Genomic DNA, 26,889 nt, shown 5'->3' with positions numbered 1-26,889 from the left:
AGCTAACGACCCCTCAGGATTTTGCAAAGACGGGAAAGACTGCATAGAGAAATTGCCTTGCAACGCTTTAACGGGGAACCAAAAGGAACGAGTTCACGACTGGAAATCCAGTAGTCTCTTACCAATTCTACAGCCATGATCTGGAAGCAGCATTTGAAGCCCAAGTTCGATATGTTAATTGTTCCGAGCCTGACACTCCAGCACAGCCCTAATCGAACCACAGTTGAGACTTGCCGCTAGTGAACATAACAAAGCTGGGAATATACATTCCATTTTCTGCAGAAGTTAATTGCGGCTTTTCCGTCGTAGTATTTGACTCGTGATCCTAACCATTCACAATCATGGGCATTAAAGTCATCTAGAATCATTACTTCCGTGCTGGGTACGGCTGGAGAACAAAATCTGCAGCTTCATGGACGTGTCCAAAAAGACTGTCGACTTCAATGTTATCATTATGCGAACTGTTTAGTCACACGTAGATTTGGCTTGAGCTACCGTAACCCAACTATACTTACATCATTGGTCCCTATGTACCAGGCCGCTAAAACTTTGACAACAAATATCGTCCTTGACGTAAAAGAATCCCCGCGGTAGAAACACATGGTCAAGTCTATAACGGGGGAAATGCAGATAATAGTATTGCCAGAAATTGATATTTGTATCTTGGTGAGAAATAATAAAGCCGGCTTTGCCGAATTTACGTGTTGATGGATGGCATTACGATTGGAGTGCAAAATTCTACTAAAAACAGGGAAGTGTCCCACTCCTTTGCTGCAAGCAACCGACGGGCTTTTTTTCGTTGGCGGTGGGACAGCCTCCTAGACAGGGGTAGTTTAGGTTCGGGTCCTCTACGGAACAACGGATGGCCAGCAGCAAACCGTTTCATCGAGTTTTCCTGAAGGAACCCCATGCGAATGAAACACCCATAATAATCTACCATACCAATGAAACACACATAAAAACCATTCCGGCAAGGAAAAGGGTGGGAAAAGGAAAGCGACAAGCTGCTCTCCCACTAGTCAGCCAAAACTTAGCCATTAAAAATCTCTATAACACCAATATTCTATACGGGGGTGGTACTTCCCCAGTCAAGGCAGCCCATATTCGAGCTGCACGTACATGACAACAGCTAAACTCGAATACCTTCACTTTAGAATTAAACTTTTAGTATGGTCTCATTCCTTTATTAATCCTAAGATACATTGATTGTCTTTAATATTGTTCGCTTAAGTGAATCTATAATTTGTTTAAAACAAATTTTCACTTTACCTCCCACATATAAACTAAATTTTAGGAATTATATTAAAGTATACATTAGTCACATTCGGTCGCATAATCTTTTAAAGCCCTTTTTTTGTACAGTAACTGTCTTAAGAAAATTATAGACCACATTCTTATATATAATATAATCCAACTCTGAGGCAACTACAATAGCGTGGTCAGAACTATTATTGTGATCTATTTCTTATTAGTCCAGTCATTTAAGCTTAAATTAGGTAAGAATCTCGGAATTCGAGATACCCAGCTGTAAGTCTGTAAATACTTGTATATTGACACCCTAAAAGTTGTCTCAAAACCTACATATGGTAGGGTGTAAGCAACTATTATATTTCAGGGTCAAAGGTCACAAATCGCCTTTTTACGCTTTTTTTGGAAATATCTCATTTCCTATGGGTTTTTTGCTGTTTGTATTTATTATCAATATTATAGAATACAAAATTCTCTACAAATTTTGTTTAAAAAAATTTTTTATACGGTGAACCGTTTTCGAGATAGAGGGCGGAGAGCGCGCGGTCACAGCATCACTTCAGGTCAACCGGTGCCTCCGATCGAAAACGCGCCATATATAGTTGATGAACTATCGATAAATCAATGATTATAAATATTTGTCACTTTTTATTAACTTTTTATTTTTTACAAACAAATTTAGATATTAAAGTAGGATATTCAACAATTTTATAATCGGTTTTATAATTAATAAAAATTATAACGGTAGAACTAAAAACAAATATATTTTTTTAATAAGATTTCAGAAGAAAATACCCAAGTGATCATCAAACGATTAAAAACATAGCAAATTTAAGGTGTGATTCAGAAAAAACACAATAAATTCTATATGATTTACGACATTATGGGATTGTTTAAAGTACGAGCTCAGTAAGGATGCCATAGGCATTCTTTACAGCGGGCGTGATGTCCTTGACAGGTTTATTAGCAATTGATAGCCATGTGCTTCCACTTTCACCCCGTTTGAGAACCTCTACTAAACTGGAGGCAGCGGATTCCACTCTGAAACCCAAAAAGTATATGTGAATTAATTTGTCTAATAAATGTGCTATAAATAAAAAGTCAGTTCTATGAATAAGGATATTACGTTTGAACAGGATGTTTTTTAATGATTTCCATCATTTCATAGTTAATTTCTTTATCAAAGTTCCCCAACATATTTTTATTTATAAGAGCTGTATCAGTTGCCCCAAAACATATTGTTACAATTCTAACACCAGTTTTTGAATAGTAACGTGGCATCTGAAAGAAAAACATTTTACCTCCAGCTATATTCCCCTGTCTGCACTTTATACTTACGTTGACAATGGTTTCAACTCTTGTTTAATTATTTATAAAAAAAAACACGTTAACTCTATTATGAATGCGAATGCGGTAGTTGTGAAACAAAATAGATTTAGAAAATCTATTTTTTTTTTATTAGCTTTACCTGTATGTTTGTTTGTATGTTTGTTTGTAACCGACTTCTTTGGGCGCGACTTTGACCCACTTTAAACGGCCAGATTACGTTCAAACTTTGTAGATTTATTGAGGACCGATGACAATACACTAATTTGATAAAATTATTCCATTTTTCAATTTGCAAAATATGATTTTTGTTAATTTATATAATTTTCATCTATAGTCGATAAGGCAAGAAAATTAATTAAAATTAAAAAAAACAAGCTATTATAAATAAACCAAACTAAAAAATTGAAAATAAATAATAGTTTAAAAAACTCAAAAACACGCGTTTTTATAGAAAACCGAACTAAAAAATAGAAAATAAATTTTAAAAATTAAAAAAAAATAGTGTTAAAAATTTCAATAAATATAAATTAATAATAGTGTGAATAAAAAAAAAAGTATTTTATTTAAAAAAAAAGCGTGGGGTGCTTTTTAAGATATTATCGAAATGATAATCCCTCTACTCATATCTGTCAATAAAATATTTATAACTATTGACACCATGTTTTTATTTTTTATTTTGCCCTAATGAGTCTCTTTAGGGCAAAATAAAAACAGTCTATGTTTTTCTTAACCCAATAATATCTTCTTTCTAATGGAACATCTAAGTTTCTCCATGTGAGAAGAGGCCTTTTCTCAGCAGTGGGCTCAGATAGGCTGATGATGATGAAGATGATCATTCAATATTAATATTTTAAACTCTGATTATATAGATTATATTATTACGTATTACTTTGTTACTTTATTAGATTTACCACCTTTTTATCACAAGAAAAAGAGAAAGATTCTCTTAGGGGGCTTCGATACAACAGATACAAAAAATTTCTGTTTCAACAGGTAATAATAGGGAACCCTTCAAAAAAGTTAGAATAGCACTTTTCTGTTTTGTTTTTCATCGCCTTATTCAGTCACTGGCTGGATCGGAATAAAATAGACAGCACTCGGCAGAACAATACGAGCAATATGTATATTTTGTGCGCTTCGTTTTGAAACTGAAATTTACATTCATAACTTTTCTACCAATGGTTTAATCTAAGATATATAACAACTAAAATAATCTTGTTACGATAATTTTTAAACATATAATTTGAAAAAGAAATACACTTGCATTATGCTTTCATACATCGCATGTAGAATTTTTTATTGATATTTGTAGGAAATAATGTCAAAAAACCTCATGAATCCTTACAGTTGTTTTTTGGTACACATAAGGCCAAAATCGTCGATAGAGCTTAGTAATATTACTACAAGCAATAAAAAATTGGGCCTAAAGAGAAAAAAAACAGATTTTTTTACTAAATTATTATTGTTATTGGTATGCAGTTATTATTATTTTCCAGTCCTATAAAATATGGTGACTGTTCTAATAAACAGTTTCCCAAGTTAGGAGGCACTATTTCAAGTTTTCGACTTCTGATTGCATAACTTATTATCTTAATTTTCTTCAACCTATTTTTTTAATTAACTTAAATAAAATGTATAATAATACGATCTTTTATAGAAAGGTAAAACATTGTAGTGTCCGCCTAATTCCCATTTACAGAAACTCTAATTCTGAGACTTAATAAAAAGTAGATTTCAAATACTCATTTCAAACTATTAAAACTTAAACTAAGACAACTTACTCTACGTAACTTAAACTATTTAAAAAGCAATATATTTTACATTCCATATTAAAGCAGACCGTTGCTCACAGGTTTATCAAGTGCCTAAGTAACCTCTGACAGGTTAAAAGTATGTGGCAATCTACAATGCAACCTTAACATAGCTTTTTTTTAATCCTCCTGAATTGTATGTAAGTGTTAGGTTTAGTAATCAGATCGTGACATTAAGAATATTTAATTTTATTAAAAATATTAATTTGTCAAAACGATTCTAAGTACCCCAAATTAACGAATTTTGTCAACTCAAAACCTTTATTTTACTTTCCCACCAAAATAATACTCTACTTGGGTAAAATTTATATCGCGATAGATTTCAACACTTTTATTTTTTGTGTCTTTGAAATTAACATTTACTGCTTACATAATATATGTTAAAACCTAGTTAACAACTATTACAAATCTATTACAAATCAGTCATTACATTCTAAGTGTGTAGTAAGGAATAAAATTAATTTATAACCTCTTTAAAACAAAACTAAAGAGGTACCTAATTGTTTTTCAAATAAAAATTGAATTCGGGATGGAAGAAGGATTTCATTATTAATTGTATCGACTTTTTTGTATATGAATATATTTTAATCAATTTTATATTTAAACAAGATATATTTTATTGCAATTTATAACTGGATTAGAAGAAAGTTTAAAAAAATAATAACACGGTGTACATTTATGTTTTTTATGATTGACACTTGACATTAGCGTGACAAAAACGTCATTTATTAAGTCATAAATATCATATTTCATGTAATTTTTTTAAAGTGCCCTCTAACGGAATTCATTTGAACCTTATTAATCTATGGTGACTTATGTATGTACATTAATAATAGGTATCGCACTATCAAGATAATTTACATTGGTGGTCCATAAAGTCCTACACTTAAGTTGCACACAGTGAACGATAGATGACGGTATCCTCATTTAACTAGTCATTTTTGAATTCCTTCTTCGCAAAACATGCTTCTGACATGTGTTTATTAATACTTGCATGCTTGCATTTCTTTTAAGGTAACAACTTCTTCCTCACATATTTTAATTATATTCCCTTGTTATTTCTTATTTTAACTATTTATCATTTTTTTGTAACATATTTTATTTATTTTAAGTTATTAGATTATAGTTGTTAACTTGTCTATTTTACGGTTTAAAGTGCACTCTAACTATTTTTAAGTGACTAAGATCGTATTTTTTTTTTGTTCTAAAAGTGTTAAGAGTGTCATGTAATAAATAAATGTGCGTTTCTGGAGATATTGCATTATTTTACTACACCCTAGCTAGATTTGGTTTCCTTGATTTCGATGATCTGCGATTCTACCCGGCATGTTAATTGGAACATCTGTCTCCTGAGTTATATATGACCCTTTTCAATGCTAACAATGATTTTTTTTATCTACAGTATTGTATTAAGTAATATAGGTATATTTAATTATGATGATAAATAAAACGAATAAACAAACACATATCGTCAGTCACATCCTTTACAAACTGATCAGTATTCATATAATAGCTCATAACAATTGAAACATACATACAAGTATATACTCGTCTAGAATTCTACTTTATACTTATAACAGATTTATTTATTCTTCTAAACGCAGATTGTCAAAATAAGATTATCCTAGGACAGAGAAATTTACACAGTTGAAGTTTGTAATCGAAAGCAAAAGTCAAAGGAGGTTGGTCAAGTTGGTTGATTTTATTTGTAAACTTCCTATTAAATTAAGTGAATACAATTGGTGTATCGGATAGAATATTAAGAGATAAATATAAAGTATAAGTCAATGAGAAATGAAAAGGTAAATATAAGTTTATGATGCTACTGACCAAGTAAAAATGAAAGCAATCGAATATGGTATTAATTTTTAACAAAAAAATCTGTAGTAGTAATCCTAGTTTTTTCAAACGTATTTTTGAATAAATAGTCCATTAAAACAAATTCTTTAGTGACTCACACGCTTTATCTGAACGTAAATATAGATATTGTTTAAAATCTAACACATTTTCTGCCATAGTCGATTTAGTGAAGAATAGTGAAAAAATATCGATAAAAAGAACATAACTTAAGGAATTTTCACTGACCTCAAAAGTTTATGACATCACATAGCATTAGAACAAAATTCAATACATATTAGTATTTCTGGTTTATTATATGACATAAATAAATCTTATGGTAATAAGTATATATAGTATACCTGCTATGTAGATATCGAAAATAACAAAAGCAAACCATAAAACTTTTGCTATTAGTCTTTTCTAGATTTATTGTTATTTTTAACATACATAAATAACATTGGCGACTTAAAGTAGTCTGTATGTAGGACTTATAATATCGTTTTAAAAATGTCCCACATTCTGTTTCATGCAAAAAATATGACCATTCGTGATTTTGTCTCTTGCAGCATCATTGTGCATATTATTCAACAAAATTATGAAGAAGAGATGTCGTATTAGAGACCAAATTAAAATGACACGTTCATGTATATTGAGGACACTTTAAAATTATTAAGCTAAATGGAATACTATTAAGTCCACATTCTGTGAACCTTTAAAAGTGCGTAGCATCATCTTTGACTCATTGTGTAAATTAAGAAAAGAAATATAATAAACATTTAGGAAGGACAAATATTATAAAACAAATTTCATAAAACTTTGTATGTTTATACTATGGGCTAGCTTTTGCTCGCGATTTCGTTCGCAATTCCGTCGTTTTTCGTAAAAAAAGTAGCTTATTTTCTTCCTCAGTGTTCAGTGGATTTGATGTAACAGACAGATTAACTTTCGTTTTGTATTGTCCTACAATATAATTTGTTATTCCACAATACTGTTGAAATTATAAGAAACCGCAGAATATTATTATTAATAGCTGTGCCCGCGACTCCGTCAGCGTGTAACTCTATGTTTGTTATTAAGTTAATGTATTGCTAATATTGTTTAGATCACTTCCACATGAGGCTTAAGTACCTATGGAACGAAAATACTTCAGCGCAAAGCTTCCGGGTAAATGTTGAAAGTTGACCCGTCCGGCACGTGAACATAAAGATTTCAAGAACTGCTAACCCGGGAAAGAGCGACGTATAACTGACCATGCGAGAAACAACTGACACCGAGATCTACTCCAGCAACACGAAAAGTCTGCCCTTGAGCCTAATTAATTGTCATTGAATAACACACCGATAGGTACTGGGAATTGCGTTCTTTTAAATTGGAATGGTAAATTATTTGGTATTATGGAAATTCTCGGAATAAGGACGGTTTCACCTACACCGCAATCTGTTAAAATTTGAGCATCAATTACATTTTGTTGCAACTGGGTTACTTGTAGGCTAGTTCCATTGCAAAGTTTTGATGATCTTAAATTTATGTATGGTGACAAAAGCGCAAGCACGTCCGAAGCAATGACCGCAGTTTGTCTCAAGGAAAAATAAATAATTCACAACATAGTTGGCAGAGTTATAATATCTGGATTATTTTACTATTTATCGTTTTTTATATGTCACCAATAGCAACTTATCATTTTCTTTAATTCATTAACTCTATATCATTTTCTTTAAAAATGCGCCGAATTTAAAACAGTGTTATTAACAGTCAAGTATCAAGAAAGAAATTAAAAAAGGAATGTTTTATGACATAATTCTAATATGAACATAACTAATTAAAAAAATCGAAGTAAAAGGATGTGGGAATTAATCATTACGTTATCTCACAGGATCCACAGTCCAAAATGTAGATACCTAATTAAAAACGACAATTTAAGGTGCATGTGCCATACTCTGTCATTTTTTGAAAAGACATCAAAATCAAACAATTAAAATATATGCACCATCTATTCATCAATCCGTTATCCGCAGTCTCAAGTATCGCAATTTTTAAGGTGCGTTCAATAAAATTACGATTAATCATTGCAATTACTTTTATTTTATTGACACACCAGCTGGTTTTTAAGTATGTGTCTCAATCAAACGGTAAATGTTTCACATTTAATTTGAGTCGTCTCGATTTTTGAGAATTCCTCGGAATAATATAAATTACACTCAATAGCTCTACAAGTTTACGCATAATTTTTATCTCTGTCTTAATTATCCGATAAAAACGGCTTTAATTTGATTTGTCCAACTTGGATCAGCTAAAGAAAATTTTTAAACTCACTCGAACAAAAGTAGACTTGTGACGTATCACTAATAAAATTGACTAAACAGGTGATTTTATTCTATTAAAACATCAGTGTCAATATTCGCAAAAATTATTGAGACTTTTTATGGTGGGTAGGTCAATATGTTACCAGGCGTCACGGTAGTACATACAATCTAACGAGGGTAGTTGTAAATTAAAAATCTGTCGCAGTCTTTTTAAAACTGAATCTGATAAAATATTGCAGTACCTAAAAAACATTTCATTGTCCATTACAACGATATAAGAGTGAACAGGACAGCAACGTTTATGTAAGTAATGCTTTTTATAATGAATGCATTTTGTATACGATTACCACAAAACCTCCAAGACACGCTCTCTCTTATGAGTTAACACTAAACACCCAACTCTTAATGAATATAAATGAATGACCCCAATATTTCTGCGGTCTTCGACAAAGCACAATTCGATACGTCTTGCTTCGTGTCTGGGCATTTTAACGTTGCCGTGTATCCTCTCGCAGTTAATAATAATTAAAATTGTTCTGAATCATTTAGGCGTTTCTTATTGAGAATAGTTGCGTTAGTGCTGATTTTGTGAGCTCCATGCCGCAGATCGAAATCAGCTGACCTGTACATTTACAGAGCTGTGCATTTACAGTGCTTTTTTATGATATTATCAAAGTAAAGATCATTCTACTCATCTGTCAATTAAATGTTTATAACTATTGACACTATGCACCCCACGCTTTTTTACAATAATGTACATTTATTTTTTATTTACACTATTCTTAATCTAAATTTATTAAATTTTATTTTCTGTTTTTTAGTTGGATTTTTTATAAAAGCGTGTTTTTTAGTTTTTTTAAACTATTATTTATTTTTCATTTTTTAGTTGAATTTTTTCGTTGGGTTTTCCATAAAAGCGTGATTTTTTTAGTTTTTTAAACTATTATTTTTAAGAACATGAACCGGGCCAGACATTAATGTGTAGTTATTAACTACGCCTGCGTAGTTCGCACACTAGCTCTATCTCTCTTACTCGCATGCAAAGGATGCGGAAAGGAATTAATTAATCCTGGCGAATCTAATTGGGATAATCGGATTTTTTAATCGAATTATTGCATTGTCATCGGTCTTTGAGAGGTGTGCAAAGTTTCAATTAAATCTGATCGGTCAAAGTATGGCAAAATCGAGCTCAAAGGAGTCGGTTACAAACATACAAACATTCAGGTGAAGCTAATAAAAGCGTGTTAAAAAAGGAATATTAAGAGAATATTAAAAAAATATTGAAATAAATATTTCTGAACTATTAATAGCAATAATACAAATAGCTTACATTAAAAAAATGATGTTATTCAGTTCAGTCTAGACCATAGTCGTTGACTGTTTTCTATGATAAGCTACAGAGAGTATTTAGAATCTGTATCTGTGTCGTATATAGTAGTACTGTGTAGTCTGTGGAATTGATTGTCAGCCTGTCACATAATCCACCGTTGGTGCCACAAAGTTATCTGTGATTCATTATTTCGCTTTATGTTAGACGTGTTTGTTACATATAGTTGTGTAAACTATCTTAAAAGTTTAATTAAAAGTTTAATTAACCACAATGAATCCCTATCAAGTAAGTATTTTCTTTGTTTCAGAGTTGAAAGAAAGGCTTTAGAAAGTAGGTTAACTTGTTTTGTTTATCACAAAAATTTATAAAACAAAAGGTAGCAAAGCTTATAAATTGTAACTAGCCGCTGATTTTTAAAACTTGATAAGTGTCCATCATATATGGGTTGTAAATTATATTTATTTGATTTCAAGGGTCCGCCTCGATATCTACACAATATAGGATTTTGCAACAGCGCCCCGCAATCTTTCGGAAACCCGGCACCGATGCCGGGTTATCCCACTATGGGTTATCCTGCTCCCCAGCCAGGTTATCCCAACACGGGAAGTGGCTATCCTCAACAATCAAGTTATTCTCAACAGCAAAGTTATCCTCAATCTAGTTCAGGGTATCCTCCAGCTCCACAAGGATATCCTCCTTCTCAAGGCTACCATTCCGCTCAAGGCTATCCTCCTGCTCAAGGTTACCCTTCTGCTCAAGGCTACCCCCCCGCTCAAGGTTATCCAACATCTCAGGGGTACCCACCCAATCAAGGGCATCCAACTGCTCAACCTTACCCACAGTCCAGAGCACAACAGAGTCCTGGCCATCAGGGATATCCACACAGTGTGCAGAGTCACCAGGCTTATAACACATCAAGTCCAGTATATAGTGAACCCAAGGTAAATAGCCTATAATCAAGTACCTACCTTGTGATAAGCAAAACATTGGCCTTCAATGCTTTCTAATGCTTTTTCTTGTACCTAATAGTTTTCTTTTTGATCAGATCTTTATTTCTTTGTATTTACTTTACCATTATTTTTAATATTTTACAATAAGTTACAATACAAGCTATCAGATGCTTAGTGAATAAAAAAAATTAACACATTCTATTTTATTTTACCACATATATACATGGCTTCCAATAGCTATAAGGGTTATTTTACTTTGCATATTATGTCACATTGCTCCCTAAATATTTTTTGATACACATTCACTCTGCCTTTACATGATTAGTAATGATTTCCTGTTAGGAATTAGTAACTCTAAACAAAATACCCGCCAGTGAGTCACTACTGATTATAGTAGTATTTCATCAGATTACTTGAATGGTGGCAGTATAATACAAGGCAGTGGTATTTGTTCTATTTTAATGTTAATATGTGATACATTGTCGGCATTTTGACATTTACAATATGAAAAAAACATTCTTTGTAATAAATTTGTACCTCAACTGTGACGATCTTGACTAAATAATTATTGTATTTAGACACTATTGTGTGATTAAATATTTATAATACTGAGGTAAACATAATTGTAAAAGTACTAGAAGTACTTATTTATCGGTGGTGAAGTTTCAGTTAAAAAAATATTATATTATTTTTATTGATTTGTTTGTTAATGTAAACTTACAGGATATTAAGTCAGAACATTCTCAGAGATTAATCTAATTTTTACTAAGAATATTTTTTCTTTTATGGAGAATAATAATATTTTTATTGTATATATTTTTTTATTTGAATGTTATATCAGTGTATATAACTATAAGAACCGGAGCATACCCTACACTGTGACTCTATTCAAGGAACAGTTTACTGCAATTATATTGTTATGCTCACTTCGTCTCACCGAGTACATTAATCACAATACCGTGATGTTGGTCATCTCAGTACTAGATTTGGATCCCAGTACAATGCACGTAGCCCTGTGTATAATATTATATAATAAAGTATACAGTTTAAAGTAAACCGTTCTGTGTGATGTAAATAAATAGTGTTGTTTGATGTGATTGGTTAAAAATACATATATATATATATATTTTTTAATTAATATGTCCTCGGTAACATCAAATTATAGTATGCGCAGCGTCTATAGAGCATCAATTGGCGTGAGGCGTGGATTCAAGTCATTTCGCTACTCGGTATAAGAATGCCTTTATTGTTTCCTTGCCGAAAATAATGTATCTCGTGTAAAACATTATTGTATTTCTATTTGATAACATTTTTATGAACCATACATATGTATGTATATAATGTATATTGCTAGCTATTAAAATAACTATTAACTTAACACTATCATAGATTATTTAGAGGGAAATACCTAGCTCAATGACGATTTACATAGGACTTCTCATTATTTTTAGTGTTATTATTATATGAAGTTAAATGAAATATATACAAATATTGTATTTCTTCTCATAGTCTAAGCCAACTGTGGTACCAGTAAACCCATTCGATCCGAGGGACGATGCTGCCGTACTTCGGAAGGCAATGAAAGGTTTTGGGACTGATGAAAAAGCTATCATTCAAGTCCTAACACGTAGAAGCAATGAACAGCGTCTGCGTATCGCGTTCGAGTTTAAGACCCTGTATGGAAAGGTATGTACTGTTATTGCTTATAATATATACATACACACAGTAAAAATTTATAATCTGTGACTGAGCTGTCAGTAAAGTGACATTTCTCTGATTTTATGTAATGTTAATACTGTTAGAATAGTCATTTTTATAAAACGTTTTGTAATCTTTTTACAATATTAAAAAAAAAAAATACATTGTTCTTCGTCAAAGTCTAGTTATAAAGGTTCCGGTAGTAGTATTAAGAAGTCACGTTCGTTACCAATTCGTATTTTTTAATATCCGTAAAGCAATCCCAATTGGCAGAACTAAATTAACACTCAGATTTTTTGACTGATTTTAAAATAAACAGGTATTGTATTCTACCAGTATGTATTCATTTTTTTTTTAAAGCTACGGAACAATTACTTTTTGTTACTTTCATGCAAAGCATAATTAAAACTTGTTTATCTACTCTTTTTTTGAAAATTACATTTGTCATTTTCTCCGCCATTTTGGTATTTTATAACGTATTGACGGAAATTTATTTGTTACCATAATTCTCACGATGTTGTCAAATGAAAGGATTTCAAAATTAGATTCATAGGACAATTTTTGTCAGAAATAAAAAAATAAATCATTATCTAATTGAGAACTTTTTCCTTTTTTAAGTCGATTAAGATGTATATCATGAAAATTTGCTATTTTAATGTAATAGTTAACGGGATGTTTACATTTGTTTGAGTTTTGAAACGTCATAGAGTTGATTCAACGAACAAGTTGCGATAAGATTACTCACTAGTGATGTACTTCAAGGCTTGTTTACTGCAATAATCAGTAAACATAGGCTTCATAATTACAGAATAGACAAGTTTTTACAGATTAAAAAATAAACAATTCCTTCTATCAATAGTTGCAATTTGTGACATGAATTTTAATTTTTCCATTAACAAATTAATCCCCTGTTAAATACACGCCCTTAATATTTAAAACGTCATAAAAAATAATTCAATTCAATTAATTATCGTTGATTAATAGGCTTCTAAATTACAATTTATACTAATGGTAAATTCTCATTAGGATAAATTGGTTTTTTATTACGTATACGATACTTTCTTTTAATTCAATGATTACTTATTGATGGATTGTAAATTTATTTCGTATTATTTTTAAATTTATTGAATGATTTAATAACAAAATTTTTGGATAAGGATTTGGTGTCAGACTTAAAGAGTGAGACGACTGGCAAGTTTGAGGATATCGTCGTAGCTCTCATGACGCCGCTGCCTCAGTTTTACGCCAAGGAACTGCACGATGCTACCGCTGGGATTGGCACTGATGAAGATGTGCTCATAGAAGTCATGTGCACTATGTCCAATCACGAGATAAACGTCATCAAACAGGCTTACACAGCAAGTGAGTTATACATATATTCTTTTATATATACACATATATTTCTTTCAGATTTTTTTCATATCTTATACAAAACATAGTTTGGATTTGATTTTATTTTTTTGTCATCTATATCTTAAAATTGCTAACTTCAAATGGACATAATCTAGTTTCTGATAATCTTTAAAGTAACAGGAAGGTTCTTGTTCAAGTAGAATAAAGGTCTCTGATATAAGTACAAGTGTCCAATAGAAGTATGTGATAATTTAAAGTGTTTATACCAATTATTCTATAGCTGAAATCGATTCCGGTTATGATATATAATTACTCAGACATTACTAGAGTAATGGCTGTGATTTCTTTTCATCCTTTGTTAATATTCCCAACACGATTACGAGTGAAAGTTATTGTATATTCGGGTCAAATTTTTCGTATATAGAAAATTTGGTATTGCCATTGCATTAAACATTTTATTGTTTTAGATTTAAACGAAAATATATTTTATCTCGTAAATTTTTCTCTCGATTCTCATCCATTCCGTTTGTAACGGTATTCGATATAATATCTATTGATAAAAATAATGTATATTGAAAACGATAAATAACTGGGTAGGAAATTATTTTTTCTCATTATTTTTTTTAGCATTGAATAATTTTATATTTTTTCATAACATAAATCTATTACGACAATTTCAAAGCAGGTTTATGTTTAGGGTCCGTAACCAACGGGGAAAACGGCTTGCTTTCCATTTGACGTTTAGATAGTTTACATTTTCCTAGACGTATTTTAATAAGAAATATTAAAAAATTTGAATATAATAAATATTTATGCGGATTTTTATACGATTTTTTTTAAAGTTTGAACAGTTGCTATGGAAACAATCTTGCTCTAGTCCGAATCAAGATTTCGATCGAGATTCGAATCATTACATGCTCGTGAAATAGAAATAAATTGATTAGTTTCAAAATAAAATATTCCTATAACATAACGTTGTTCTATTTTTTATTATTATTATAATTTTAATAGTTAAAATATAACCAAATTTCACCAACTTCAATGATCTCTCCACGGCATGTCTATTCTTTACGACGAACTCTGTGAAGCATAAAATATATTGCTTTAGTTTGTTTATTAAAATTGAAAAATTACACATTAACAAATTAAATCACTTAATAAGTACGTTTTATAAGTAAAATACAAATTATTGTATTGTGAATTAATCATAGGCACTCAGTAGGGAATAATGTCAATAAACTAAGAGACATACATGGACTATTATTTCAATGACGAATCGAATGAATGCTTTTATTTTTCCTCAATGGTTTACAGTCACAGCAAAAAATGTATGTATGTCATATCGGGACATCCCGTGCATAGTTTTGCTACGAATATTTTATTTATCGCATATTATTTTCACTTTATTTTGTTGTAAATGTTCTGTACATTGCTATTATCAAGTGTACATCCGCTACAAACAAATTCAAAATGCGCGTAATTATATTTGTATTTGTCTTTCGTATGTAGTAGTATTTGTCTTTCGTGTGTTCACGCTTGCCATATTTAATTCTGTGCAATATAAAGCAATAAGCGACAATATTAAAGTTGCTTACATTTTAAAGAAGTATAGTCTCGGACGTGTGTTGTTTTATAAAGTACCTCGTGTATATTCCGATTTAAGTAATTCTGTTTTTTCTATTATGAAATTTTGTCATTTTTTTCACTACAGTTTCGTAAAATTGTTTTTTTTTTTTGTTTCTCAGCTTGTGTAAAAATTGTGTAGTATAAGTGATTAAACTATTATTTCGGTATATTAAGATAACATTATTTCAATTTGCCTCCATTTAAAGACGTCCTAACATCAAAGTAAGACATTTAATTTTGAAAATTTTAAACAATAAGTTCGATACACACCATGTTAATTTATGAATCTTCCTGCGAACAGCGAAAGGATATAACCAATTCCGAATGATATACATTACCGTGGATCCACATTCTTGGTCAATTTATGGAAGTAGAATGGACAATTTCCTTTATGTGAAACATACATTTATAAACTGACATCGTACATGCACAAATCAGTCCGTTTGTTTGGACTATTCATAATAATATAAGACACGAAAGTCGATCTAGGGTTGACAGTATAGTTGTAGTATGTTTGCTGCTATTAAAGATCAATAATATCTATGTACGCCATGCTGACTCACCGATGACTAAGAGGAAAAAAAAAGCGCTCTGGCATGCTTCCAAATGTCTTATAAAACACGCCTACCATTCTGACGCTGTCGATTGTTATGGATTATTCGTTTAGTGTGTTTATGTTCTGCTGTTTAAAGTAGATTAGAATAAAATATATTTTTTATGATTAATTTTTTTTTATCTTGAATTGGTTCCAATCGCAATCAGCTGTACTTCGATACTATTATTCCTGTGTAAATAATTCTGTACCATTCTGACGCAGACCCCATTATGTGTTTGTTATTCAAATTACGTACGTAATAGATCAAAGTATATATTCTATTTGGTTAATAAATTTTTCGTTAGCCTTAGATTTTTTTTTTAACTTTATAAATATAACGCTTTTAATCTGACCTATTAATAAGATATAGAATATATTATTTTTTAGTGCCGGATTAATATAAAAGTAGTTTTTCGGTCGCATTTAAAAAAGTCAGCCATTTTACTTATCAACTCCTTGAAGAAATCCAAGCTCGCATCCTAATTGGAATAGATTTTTCATCGTCACAACAAAATCAGGATGTGTGTGAATGTAATAACGTTTTCAATACAACACTGAACTTATTACAGAATATAAATCCTTCCAAAAAAGTATGAATAATATTTGTGGTGGAAATATGATAGCGTCACAAATGCACACAAATAGGCCTCTACGAATCGCCATAGGTGACGTCACTAGCATCCCCAGCGGCAAGCCTACATTCCTTGTAATAACATTTGTGACGAAGTTAGTACGGCTAATTTCTTACGTTAGAATTATAGTATATTTTATTTTCCGTGCTAATACCATTAAGTATAACGTTTCCTGTCCCTTACTTTTCTTCAATAACAGCGATGTTTTATTTAGAATGTTTTGTATACATATAAATAATAGTTCAAATCTTGTTTCATCAGAACATGCACAAGATTACGCTGTAATATATTATACAGATGTATATCTAACTAAAGATTATTTAATAACGATTCCTCTACGTCATCACCAAGTAAACAGTGGAATGAGGAAAAGCATTAAACACGAAAGACTAAAAAAAATTATAGCCAATGTGTTATTTTTTCCTGTCAGTATCTTAAAGTATTGTTCTTCATTGAAGTCTAACCGAAAAAACAGTTAAGTCTAAAAAGACTTCTATATAATTGATAAAAAATCCTTTCTACTAAGCAGTTTCGAATTAAAAATTATACGTAAAGAAATCATTTATTCAATAATAATAATATAGGTATCCTGTGAGGCTGTGAAGGATAAACGCGTCTTCGGCCAATATATCAGAGTACGAGGAACGTTAATGGTATAAAATGGAACCTTGAGGCACACTTTAATTTTAACGCAAATGTCGACCTGTAATCCTGTTTTTTAGCCTTCACCTTCCATCTTCCATACAGCTCACGTTATCTGTTCTGACCATAAATATAAAAACAATTTAATATAATCTATTGCTTATATACTTTATGTATATACGACTCTATGATAAGACAAGTCAAATGTACTATGACATTTACCATATCATCTGGATACGACTTCAGTGAGAAATTTTAGGTCATAACGAAATAAAGACTATTCAATGTACATACGGAACGTTTTTATTTCAGTATACGGAACCCTCTTAGAAGATGACCTACGCGGCGACACTTCCGGTAACTTCAAGAGACTCATGACGTCACTGTGCATGGTAATTATTATCTGATCTCACATCTGACTCAGAGTTAAAGAAATAAGTCAGTCTCAAAAATGTATTATTTTTATTCAGGGTAACAGATCCGAAAATTTCCACGTCGATCAGAATCAAGCCAGAGAGGACGCCAGGAGCCTTTTGCAAGCAGGTATTGAAACGTATTTTTGATAATATCATATGTTAGTTTAAAGAAAATCTAAATATTCTATTTTAATAATTTTGTACAAAAGTAACTATTCAAAGTCATCTAGATCTATAAATGCAAAACAATAGTTTTATTTATGGCCTACAGATACCTTACATTTATAACATTGTGATGTAGCTGAAACCTTCCTAAAAGAATATTGATTGAATATCTTCTAAAATATCGTTTAATCTTCCAGGTGAACTGCGTCTGGGTACAGACGAATCTGTTTTCAACGCGGTGCTGTGTTCGCGCTCGTTCCCGCAGCTGGCCGCCATTTTCCAGGAGTACCAGTTCCTGACGGGGCATGACATCGATGACGCTATCAAAGCCGAATTCTCCGGGGACCTCGAGAAGGCTCTGAGAGCTATCGGTTAGAGAAAAAAAATATTTCGAAAAAAAATAATGTTCCCGTATAAAGTATAATTAATTGAACAGGAACAGATGTTCAGAAACTTGAGGACGTCTATGTTATAATTATATTACAAACAGACATACAAATAGTATTATTAGATATCTTTATAAGATTTGAATCAAAATTTACCATCTTAAAAATATAAAGGTCAAATAGATTTGTCTAAAAAGGTATAACGCTAACGATTATGACATACCCACAGTGAAAGTTGTCCGCAACAAACCGCTGTTCTTCGCGGAGAGGTTGCACAAGTCTATGAAGGGTTTGGGCACCAACGACCGTCAGCTCATCCGCATCATGGTGACCCGCTGTGAGGTGGACCTTGGAGACATCGCGGATATGTTCCAGTCCAAGTACGGAGAGACCCTGCAGAGCTGGATCGAGGTACATAAATTATAGCTTCGTTAGGGAATGGAGAGCTCTTTCTGGCTGGTTTCAAATCAGTTGCTGTGATATTGAAATTGCAGCCTGTCACAGATAACCTTTTGGATAGTTTGACATCAAAGTGAGACAGGCTTTGTGTTATATTATCTATAAAAGCTTGCGATACAATTGTATTATAAAAATTAAATAAGACCTAATAATAATTTCGTCAAATAAAAATCTTGCTCGTTCCATAAAATGAAAGTTTAATTGAAATAAAAATATAATTTAAACAAACGAAACGACATGATACTTCAATAACAGTATTTTCAAGCATACATACTGTTCAAGTACATACTTATAGTGCCAGTGGGATATTTATAATTTATTTCTTTAAAGTAACGAAGATAATATATATTTATTTCAAAAATAATATGAAAGTAATATCTCATAATTGCGCTCCATCTTTGACTATTTTAAGCACTAATTAATGAAATATTACAAACTGCTTTTTGAGAATTGAAATCGTTATAAAAGAAAACTAAAAAAAAATACAACTCTGGTGATAACAATAGTTAGATTAAAAAAACGCTATTCATATCTTAGCACAGATAAAAAAAAATCATTTTAATTGCTATCTAAATATAACATAAAACTCGTAATAGAAATAAATATCTTATTTGAAGACTATATAATATTTGCAGAATTTAACTTATATATTGTTATTTTTAGTTAACCGAGTGAATTGTTAATTTAAAAATTCTTGGTAAATAATGAAATTTTCATATTAATTATAAAAAAATTAAGTAATAATATTTTCTTTACAGGGCGATTGTTCCGGGCACTACAAGAAATGTCTGCTGGGTCTACTCGGTCTTTACTAGACACAAGAACCGTATCGTCTTTGTCTATCTCGTTTTTAAGTCTTAGCTTGTTCATTTTGTATGTGTAGCAAGGCCAACCGAACGAGATAAATTTTGTAAACAGTGTTGACTATGAAAAGCATATAATTTATTTGCTACCACATATGATATGTGGTTTTTATATAGGTATACATACTATACAATACAAACATGTTTAGACTTGAGAATAATAATAATAATAATATTATGAGTATTTTCAACTCTTGAAATTTATATATACATATTTTAATCGTTTCTTTGGCCTTACTATTACGTGTAATTAGTATATGAGTATTTTTCACTATATTTTCCAGATCTACCAAAACATAATTGGTTACATGACCGTCCTATTGATCTGATTGTAATTGATATAAATAAAATTATTTTCATTTTATATAAAAATATATATATATTTACCATTCTCATTCGACTTAATTCGTTTTATATATGATATATTAATTATTAATGGTTCTGCCTATGATGCCTTGCTTTATATAAAATTTTACTAGACTGGCTTTAAGAGGTAAATAACGTGTTTTACATACATATACATAAATGCTATCTCTAAAAAAGTGAAGCCCCATTTATAAGAGCATATACAATTTTTTACATGATGTTAAAGTGCTACAGAAATTTTTAATAATAATTGATTTATAAGAAATGAATATGTGAAGAAATGGGAAAGTCTGCAAATTATTTCAAGACGTCAATATAAGTAATGTTCTTATTGATTGAATATGAAGGAGTACACTAGGATAAAAATATACAAAAAAAAACATTTATTAATTGTTAATTCCATTATTAAATATATTTTATTGGATAAATTTCTTACAAAAATCCTACATCTTTAATCCTGGCAACACTGAATCTCCTCCCCACCTTAACTTTATTTTCATACTAGTTAAGAGTATTGTAAGTTATTACATTTTTAAATGTAAAGCCAAGCCTACTGTTTTAATTGGTTTGGCTCAAAACGCTTGTCTTTGGCTTTTTAATGCTGTTTTAAATGTCGATGCCAATTTATATTTATTATAGTTACTTCATGATTATACACTTAAATTATATATTGATGTCTAATAAATTATATAATATAACATTGGTTTTATTTATAAAATTAAACACTTTTTTTGGAACTTTTGTTAGAAAAATTTTGGTATGCGCACAACAAAACAATCATCGCTGAAATAGACTGCTTTGAGCCTGCTAGTTTTGTTAAGACTTATAATAAAAGAGTGCATTTCATAAACTTCCAATGAAAATCTTTGGACATTATTGCCTTGTTATTAAAGAGTACGCAGCGTCTTGGATTATGAGAGTTAGTTCTCATCGGATTCCAGCTTCATTGTAATGCTCGGACCTCCGAGTGCAGGACTCGTATTTAAATAAATTTTAATTGAAGTGCAACATCTTACGGGACTTCTAACACGGTTGCGTTAAACGTTTAACGCTCCGAAAGGAGGGGGGATAAAAAGAATCAGCGAGAGGCAATGCGTGGCGCTCGATCGCGTACGGGCAATCAATTGTGACTTGTTAGTAATATTTATAAAATTTAACATAAAAAAAAACTATAAATTCTTTTAAAATCAATTTCTATCCCTTCCTGTTTTCATTCCAACAATACGAAGTTTCACTTCTTCCGCGCAGTGGAACTCCACGCATAGTTAATTTTATTTTGTTCAACATTTTTTTGGAAATATTTTCATAACAATTTTATATTCCATCGTGGCGATAATATTTCGATATTTTACGGACTTCCCCCCCCCAATATATATGAGGATATTTGGGCGATGGCGTTCAGTCCGGACATATTTTTATATTCGCGAATTTTAAAGCGCGTTGTCATAATAGAGCTCACGGTTCCTTGTTAAACCAACATCCCCAAAGACCATGCCATCAAGGTCAACAAGTATTAGAGCTCACTAACGAACTCACTAAGAATAGGTTCGTTGTAAATTTGTAGGCGGTAGAAGTAGGAGCGAGAAGTATAACAGCCAAATCTCTTTAACCTACTAAAAGACTTGGGCCTGCTAAGAACTAACATCAGTTCATCCTTGGAACTTGCGTTGAAGGCAGCCCTAGTAGGTTCATTTCAAATTTGGTTAGGTAGAGAGAAGAGCTTGGACAGTGGAGGAGAGCGTTTAACACCCGTTAGTTAGGGGTGCCTTAAACCTACACTTGGGTCGCGAGTCCCAGACACTGTTGAAGCTCCTCTCCCTGCAACGCGATAGAGACGGCACCTGCACGGTGAATCCATGGAATGCTGAGAGGTTTCGTCTCTAGTAACAAAAACTTGGTTCAGTGTTGTATTATTGGAAAGATTTTAAGACTCTGGGAATAGATTTTACTTTTTTCAACTATGAAAGCTCTCTGATATACCTATATGTGTAGAATAGCTCATAACCCTTTTAACAATGCTATTTTTTTAATCACTTTTTTAAATCATCAAGAATCGAAGTCTACTTTATACAAGATGTTAATTCTTTGATAAAATTGTTTGTACAATGGAGACGAACGAGTCTCAGAGCTAATATTCAAAAACTACTTATTATAGACTTCTTAGTCTAAAAACAGCATGAAATTGTCGTGCTATAAGTAAATCAATTCGAAATTTCTGTTTTAATTAAAATTTGATTTCCTATAACATGATCATGACTCAGTTCGATCAAACTGGCGATATCAGAATATGACGTCAAATTTAATGCCCTGTCATCACGTGCCCACAAACATATTATCACGCATGAACTGTATCGCCTGGGGATTCTAGTGCTGAAACTCCAAAATGAAAACGTCACTTCCTGAGTGTAAAATATACACAGACAATATGAAAATAACTTGTCTGGCATAAAAATCGCACATAAATTTAAAACAGCTCTTTTTCTTAAATATATTTCTACTAGCTTTTACTTTTTTTGTTCTGTGGGAAATTAATTTTTATGTTTATGAAATAAGATTGTTACTGCTAAGCGCCATCTATTGCCTAGGTCTCATAATTTCGTAAAAAAGGTGGTTGTTAGAAAAGTTTTATTTACACAAAACACTCAGACGACGCTCTCAAAGAGATTCTGTTGTGAAACGAATAAATTTTTAAATTGTTGTAACTGGTGTTTAAAGGTAAAGGCACTTGATATATGTACGTGTATACTATATGTACCATTTAAAATATTGTATTTTTTATCTAAGTGTGCCATAAAAAGTGTCCTCACACAATAAAAACGTTCTTTAAACTTTAATACTAGTTGAATTAATGTCTAGCGGTAGAAAAAATTGGGTCTTACATGTTATGTTTCTGGACAGAGCGCTGAAAAATAAAAATTGCTTTAAAATTTTCATTGTTAAAACCGAAACCAATGTTTTAAAATATGCAATTACAAGTTTCAAGGTTAAAATCACTTTATTCATCTTAAATGAGTGGTCTAAAGTTCTACTATTAAATATATTTGGCATATAATGGTATGGAAATCAAGGATAGCCTTGGAACAGATGCATCCGGTGCTGAAATAAAAACATATTAAAACATTAACATTTTGCTTAAACATTAAATTATATCTTATTATGTACTACAGCCCTATTCAAAAATTCCCACCGAATTCATATGAAACAAGTAGTATTAACATTTTCTTTCCACGTCAGGAATTTTGCCTTAGGACCATTTTAAGGTGGATATAGTATAACCTACTCCAAATAATTAATTAGAATTATCTGACGGAATTCATTGAATTAAGTCCCATTTCACCTATAAGGGGTACAAAATAAACATAATCTTTGAGTCTAATAAAGAGGCTAGTGATGGATTGTTGAAGCACAATAAAAAAAATAAGGGATTAGCCAAAGACTGTTGACGAATGAGGTATCAGATATACAAACAAAATGCAGGCGATAAATTCTCTCAAACTTGACGTTTTGATAAAGGAGCTATTTTATGTCAAATAATTTTCTTGTCTAAAATAAATATAAGTTCTAATGCTATCGAATTACATAATAAAGTTTTGTATTCTAAATAAATTCATGAAACATCATAATTTTATTTTGTTAATCATTTTTAATATATTATAAGTGAAGGACATTTGTATCCTCAGAGTCCTTTAGAAAAGTAATGAAAAAATTTCAAATTTCTCGCCACCATAGCCTAAAATATTTGAAACTATAGCCATTATGATGTCGTGAATATTAAAATGACGTTTTGAACGTTATTAGCATTCCCTTTAAAGAGCGTCCAAGCAAATAATGATTTTAGTAGTGGCTTCCCTGGTTAATAGATTGACTATCTCTGTACATATCAGAGAGACGGAATAACTAAAATCCTGTAATTACGATACTGATGAATATAATATGTATTTTGATTTCAACAACAGTGACATAAGGCTAAAAATAGTACAGACAAAGACGTGGTTAGTCGGATTTAATAAAACAATTCATCCCAAACGGTTACTTATATTAAAAAAAAAAAACATAAATATAACATCTGTCTGACATTATTCTGCCACGAAACATTGGTCTCACGGATACTAAGTATCGTAGAAAACGTAGATGGCATCTTAATATGTGTTGATATATGCCATCTCGTTGCGTTTACGGCACAATTTATAGCAACGAACATTTCAGCTCTTTGAGTGAATTACATTAATTTAAACTTTATGCGTATAAGACAAGTGAATTGTTGCGAAGTGAATTACGTCACGACGTGTCTCCGTAACCGTTACAGATAATACATAACTATACGTAGTTGATAATAGATTTTTACTCCAAATTAAAATCAGAACCATTTAAGTAAAGGAATAATTTTATCTTTAACTTTTTTACTATTAAAATAGCAATTAAACTGACGGTCCTTCCGATAAAATCTGGTCTGATAAACCAATCGCTATGCGAAATCTTTTGAGACTTAGAAAGGTAATGAAAGTGAAGCGAATATTAGTTTAAGCAATTACTCGCTTCAGTTTTATTAAGGGTAACATGATGTCTCATAGTAGTTCAGATAGTTGAGAGTACATGAGAATCGTAAGAAATTTTTAGTCTGCTATTATAAATAAATATACCTAGGCGGAAAAACAATAAAAATACTATGCGAAAATAATTATCTGACTTTTTTGAATGTTATTTAGTTTTTATATATTATGTCAGGCCATTTTCTTCCTTTGCTGTATCACTGTATGAATAATAAAGAACAAAATGGCATCTCCACTCACTTAGTAATAAAATTTAGAACATTTAACTTTCCGGTATTCGTATAAGATACATGATGACGCATATTTTAAATGGTTTCAGGCTAACATTATCTAATAACAACTTACAAGTTTCAAAATAACACGGACAAAAGATATCCCACACAAGACATATATATATACAAAACGTGCCTTATAAAAACGACTCTATATACATTTTTTTTTTATGATATTCGCTAGATTATTAAGGGCTAGCACTTGTTATGCGATGTGTTACAAATTCCCTACTAAGGTATGTCATTCACGTAGCCGGACGACAAACTGTTAATTAATCATCGGTTCAGATAATTCGAATAGCCAATGCAAATATAATTTCGGTTTCGTGTGCAAATATCCTAAAGTTAACTCTGAGAATGAAAACTATTTAATTTTGAAATGACATAGTGAAATATATTTGTAATGAATGGGATACTATTTACAACAACACAACACCGAAGTTGTTGTTTGTTATCGATCAATGTTTTGTGCATTACTATTAAACAGCTCATACAGTTTTATAACGATTACTTAAAATACAGCAGAGTAATATCAAGTTGAGGAAACTCAAGCAAAGACATTATTTAAACTTAATGTGCCTATTTTTACAACAAAACATTTCCTTCTACTCGGATTTACTGTTTTAATTCTCTTTTTTTTATTTAATTTATTACTATTACATTTACTCTTTCTTCTAAAAAATCTAATTATTTGATTAACAAAGGAATTATTTTTCGTTTATCCTCAGTGTTTCATTTGGGAGTAGCCGTATATAAAATCTTAAGTATTTAACAATTTGTTTAAAAAGTCAAGCAATGCGAAGCTATTTTATATAGCTCAGTTTTCCCAGAATCATAATATGTATGTGTTTTTGCAAAATAAAAATAAAAATAAAAAACATTTAAAACTGTTAAATTAATATAACGAAATCAATTGAAACAAATGACTTGAGACTAATGAACTGCGAAAGATACGGTCTTAAATTTCGTTTGTACGAAGTATTTATGACTTAATTTTTTTTATACTGAACCATATAATCATTGTACGCATAATGTATTTCATACGTAACGTTTTCTAGAAAAGTAAGGTTGAAATATATAAACAGGGCTATTTCTTATATATGTTGTTTCAGTGCTAAATACAGTGACGTATGTTTTCGTTGAATGATGCCCAATTTTCCGCTACATGAGTAAACCGATGGGATAATTCAAGAGTCCACCAATCCTTCCGTTGTTTTTTTCTGCAGGGTTAAAGATTATGGTCATAAAACTTTATGTATAAAATAGATTGATTCGTAAAATCTTTATCACTAACACCAACAGCCGAAATTGTTATAAAAGAAGAATAGCGTCTAAGTCTATAGACGAAAGAAGTATCAAATTCATGTTCAGCCTAATCACAGATTACTGTCATTTTAATATTTTAGTGTCTGCAGAAACTTTAATATTTAACGTAAATTACATGTTTATATTCATGTCCATGCTTGACGTTCAAAACCCGGTAGTTGATCTGAATAATGTATTAAGAACTCGTCATAACTTGAAACATAAATATATTTTTCATGTATTCTCAATCTATTTTTATTTAATTGTATAAGAAAAGTAACATTTTTTAATACCATAATGTGTATTTAATTTAATTTAATTATTATTTAATGTTAGTTATGTTAATTAAGTATTAACAAAATCTCATTTTGAGTATCACAAACCTAGTTACTGTCATAGTAACCGCATCATTAATAAGATAGAAAACAAAGCTCAATTCGTCAGTACAGACGTTTGTTAATTAAATTAAGTTTTAAAGGTCGCTGTGAGGTACTCGAGGTATATGTCTAATGATTTCATTTTCTATGAACTCTCTATGGGTCTAATTTACAGATATGTACCTAAGTGTTAAAATAAAAAAGTATAAAAAAAACTGTATTTGCTTTTTTATTAAAAAAAAACAAATTTTTTTATTCATAAATTTGTATAGATTTATTTCAGAGTAATTAACCAGCCTTAATCAATTTCTAATGAAGGTACCTACTTCGTTCATTAAAAATATTGAAGAAGAAATGTGAATAATATGCAGTAC

At 30.9% G+C, this 26,889-nt stretch overlaps 1 protein-coding gene across 3 annotated transcripts; it reads left to right on the top strand.

The window, feature by feature from the left end:
• The first annotated feature begins 9,985 nt into the window (after nucleotides 1-9,985).
• LOC116767353 (annexin B9-like) lies at nucleotides 9,986-20,709 on the top strand. 3 transcript variants are annotated; one of them, XM_032657634.2, is made up of 9 exons: nucleotides 9,986-10,145; nucleotides 10,334-10,801; nucleotides 12,320-12,496; nucleotides 13,666-13,870; nucleotides 17,669-17,748; nucleotides 17,827-17,899; nucleotides 18,135-18,308; nucleotides 18,553-18,734; nucleotides 19,541-20,709. In XM_032657634.2, the coding sequence occupies exons 1-9, from the start codon at nucleotides 10,131-10,133 to the stop codon at nucleotides 19,595-19,597; spliced, it is 1,431 nt and encodes a 476-aa protein (XP_032513525.2). In that variant the 5' UTR covers nucleotides 9,986-10,130; the 3' UTR covers nucleotides 19,598-20,709. The 3 variants fall into 3 exon arrangements, with proteins under 3 accessions (XP_032513525.2, XP_032513527.1, XP_032513526.1); XM_032657636.2 differs by lacking the exon at nucleotides 10,334-10,801 and having other exon boundaries at nucleotides 9,987-10,145; XM_032657635.2 differs by lacking the exons at nucleotides 9,986-10,145; nucleotides 10,334-10,801 and adding an exon at nucleotides 11,785-12,039.
• Nucleotides 20,710-26,889: the final 6,180 nt, after the last annotated feature.

This window comes from Danaus plexippus, assembly GCF_018135715.1.
Source record: "Danaus plexippus chromosome 9 unlocalized genomic scaffold, MEX_DaPlex mxdp_26, whole genome shotgun sequence".
NCBI lineage: Eukaryota > Metazoa > Arthropoda > Insecta > Lepidoptera > Nymphalidae > Danaus > Danaus plexippus.
The sequence above is the reverse complement of the archived record's forward strand: the minus strand, read 5'-3'. Positions and strand labels throughout refer to the sequence as shown.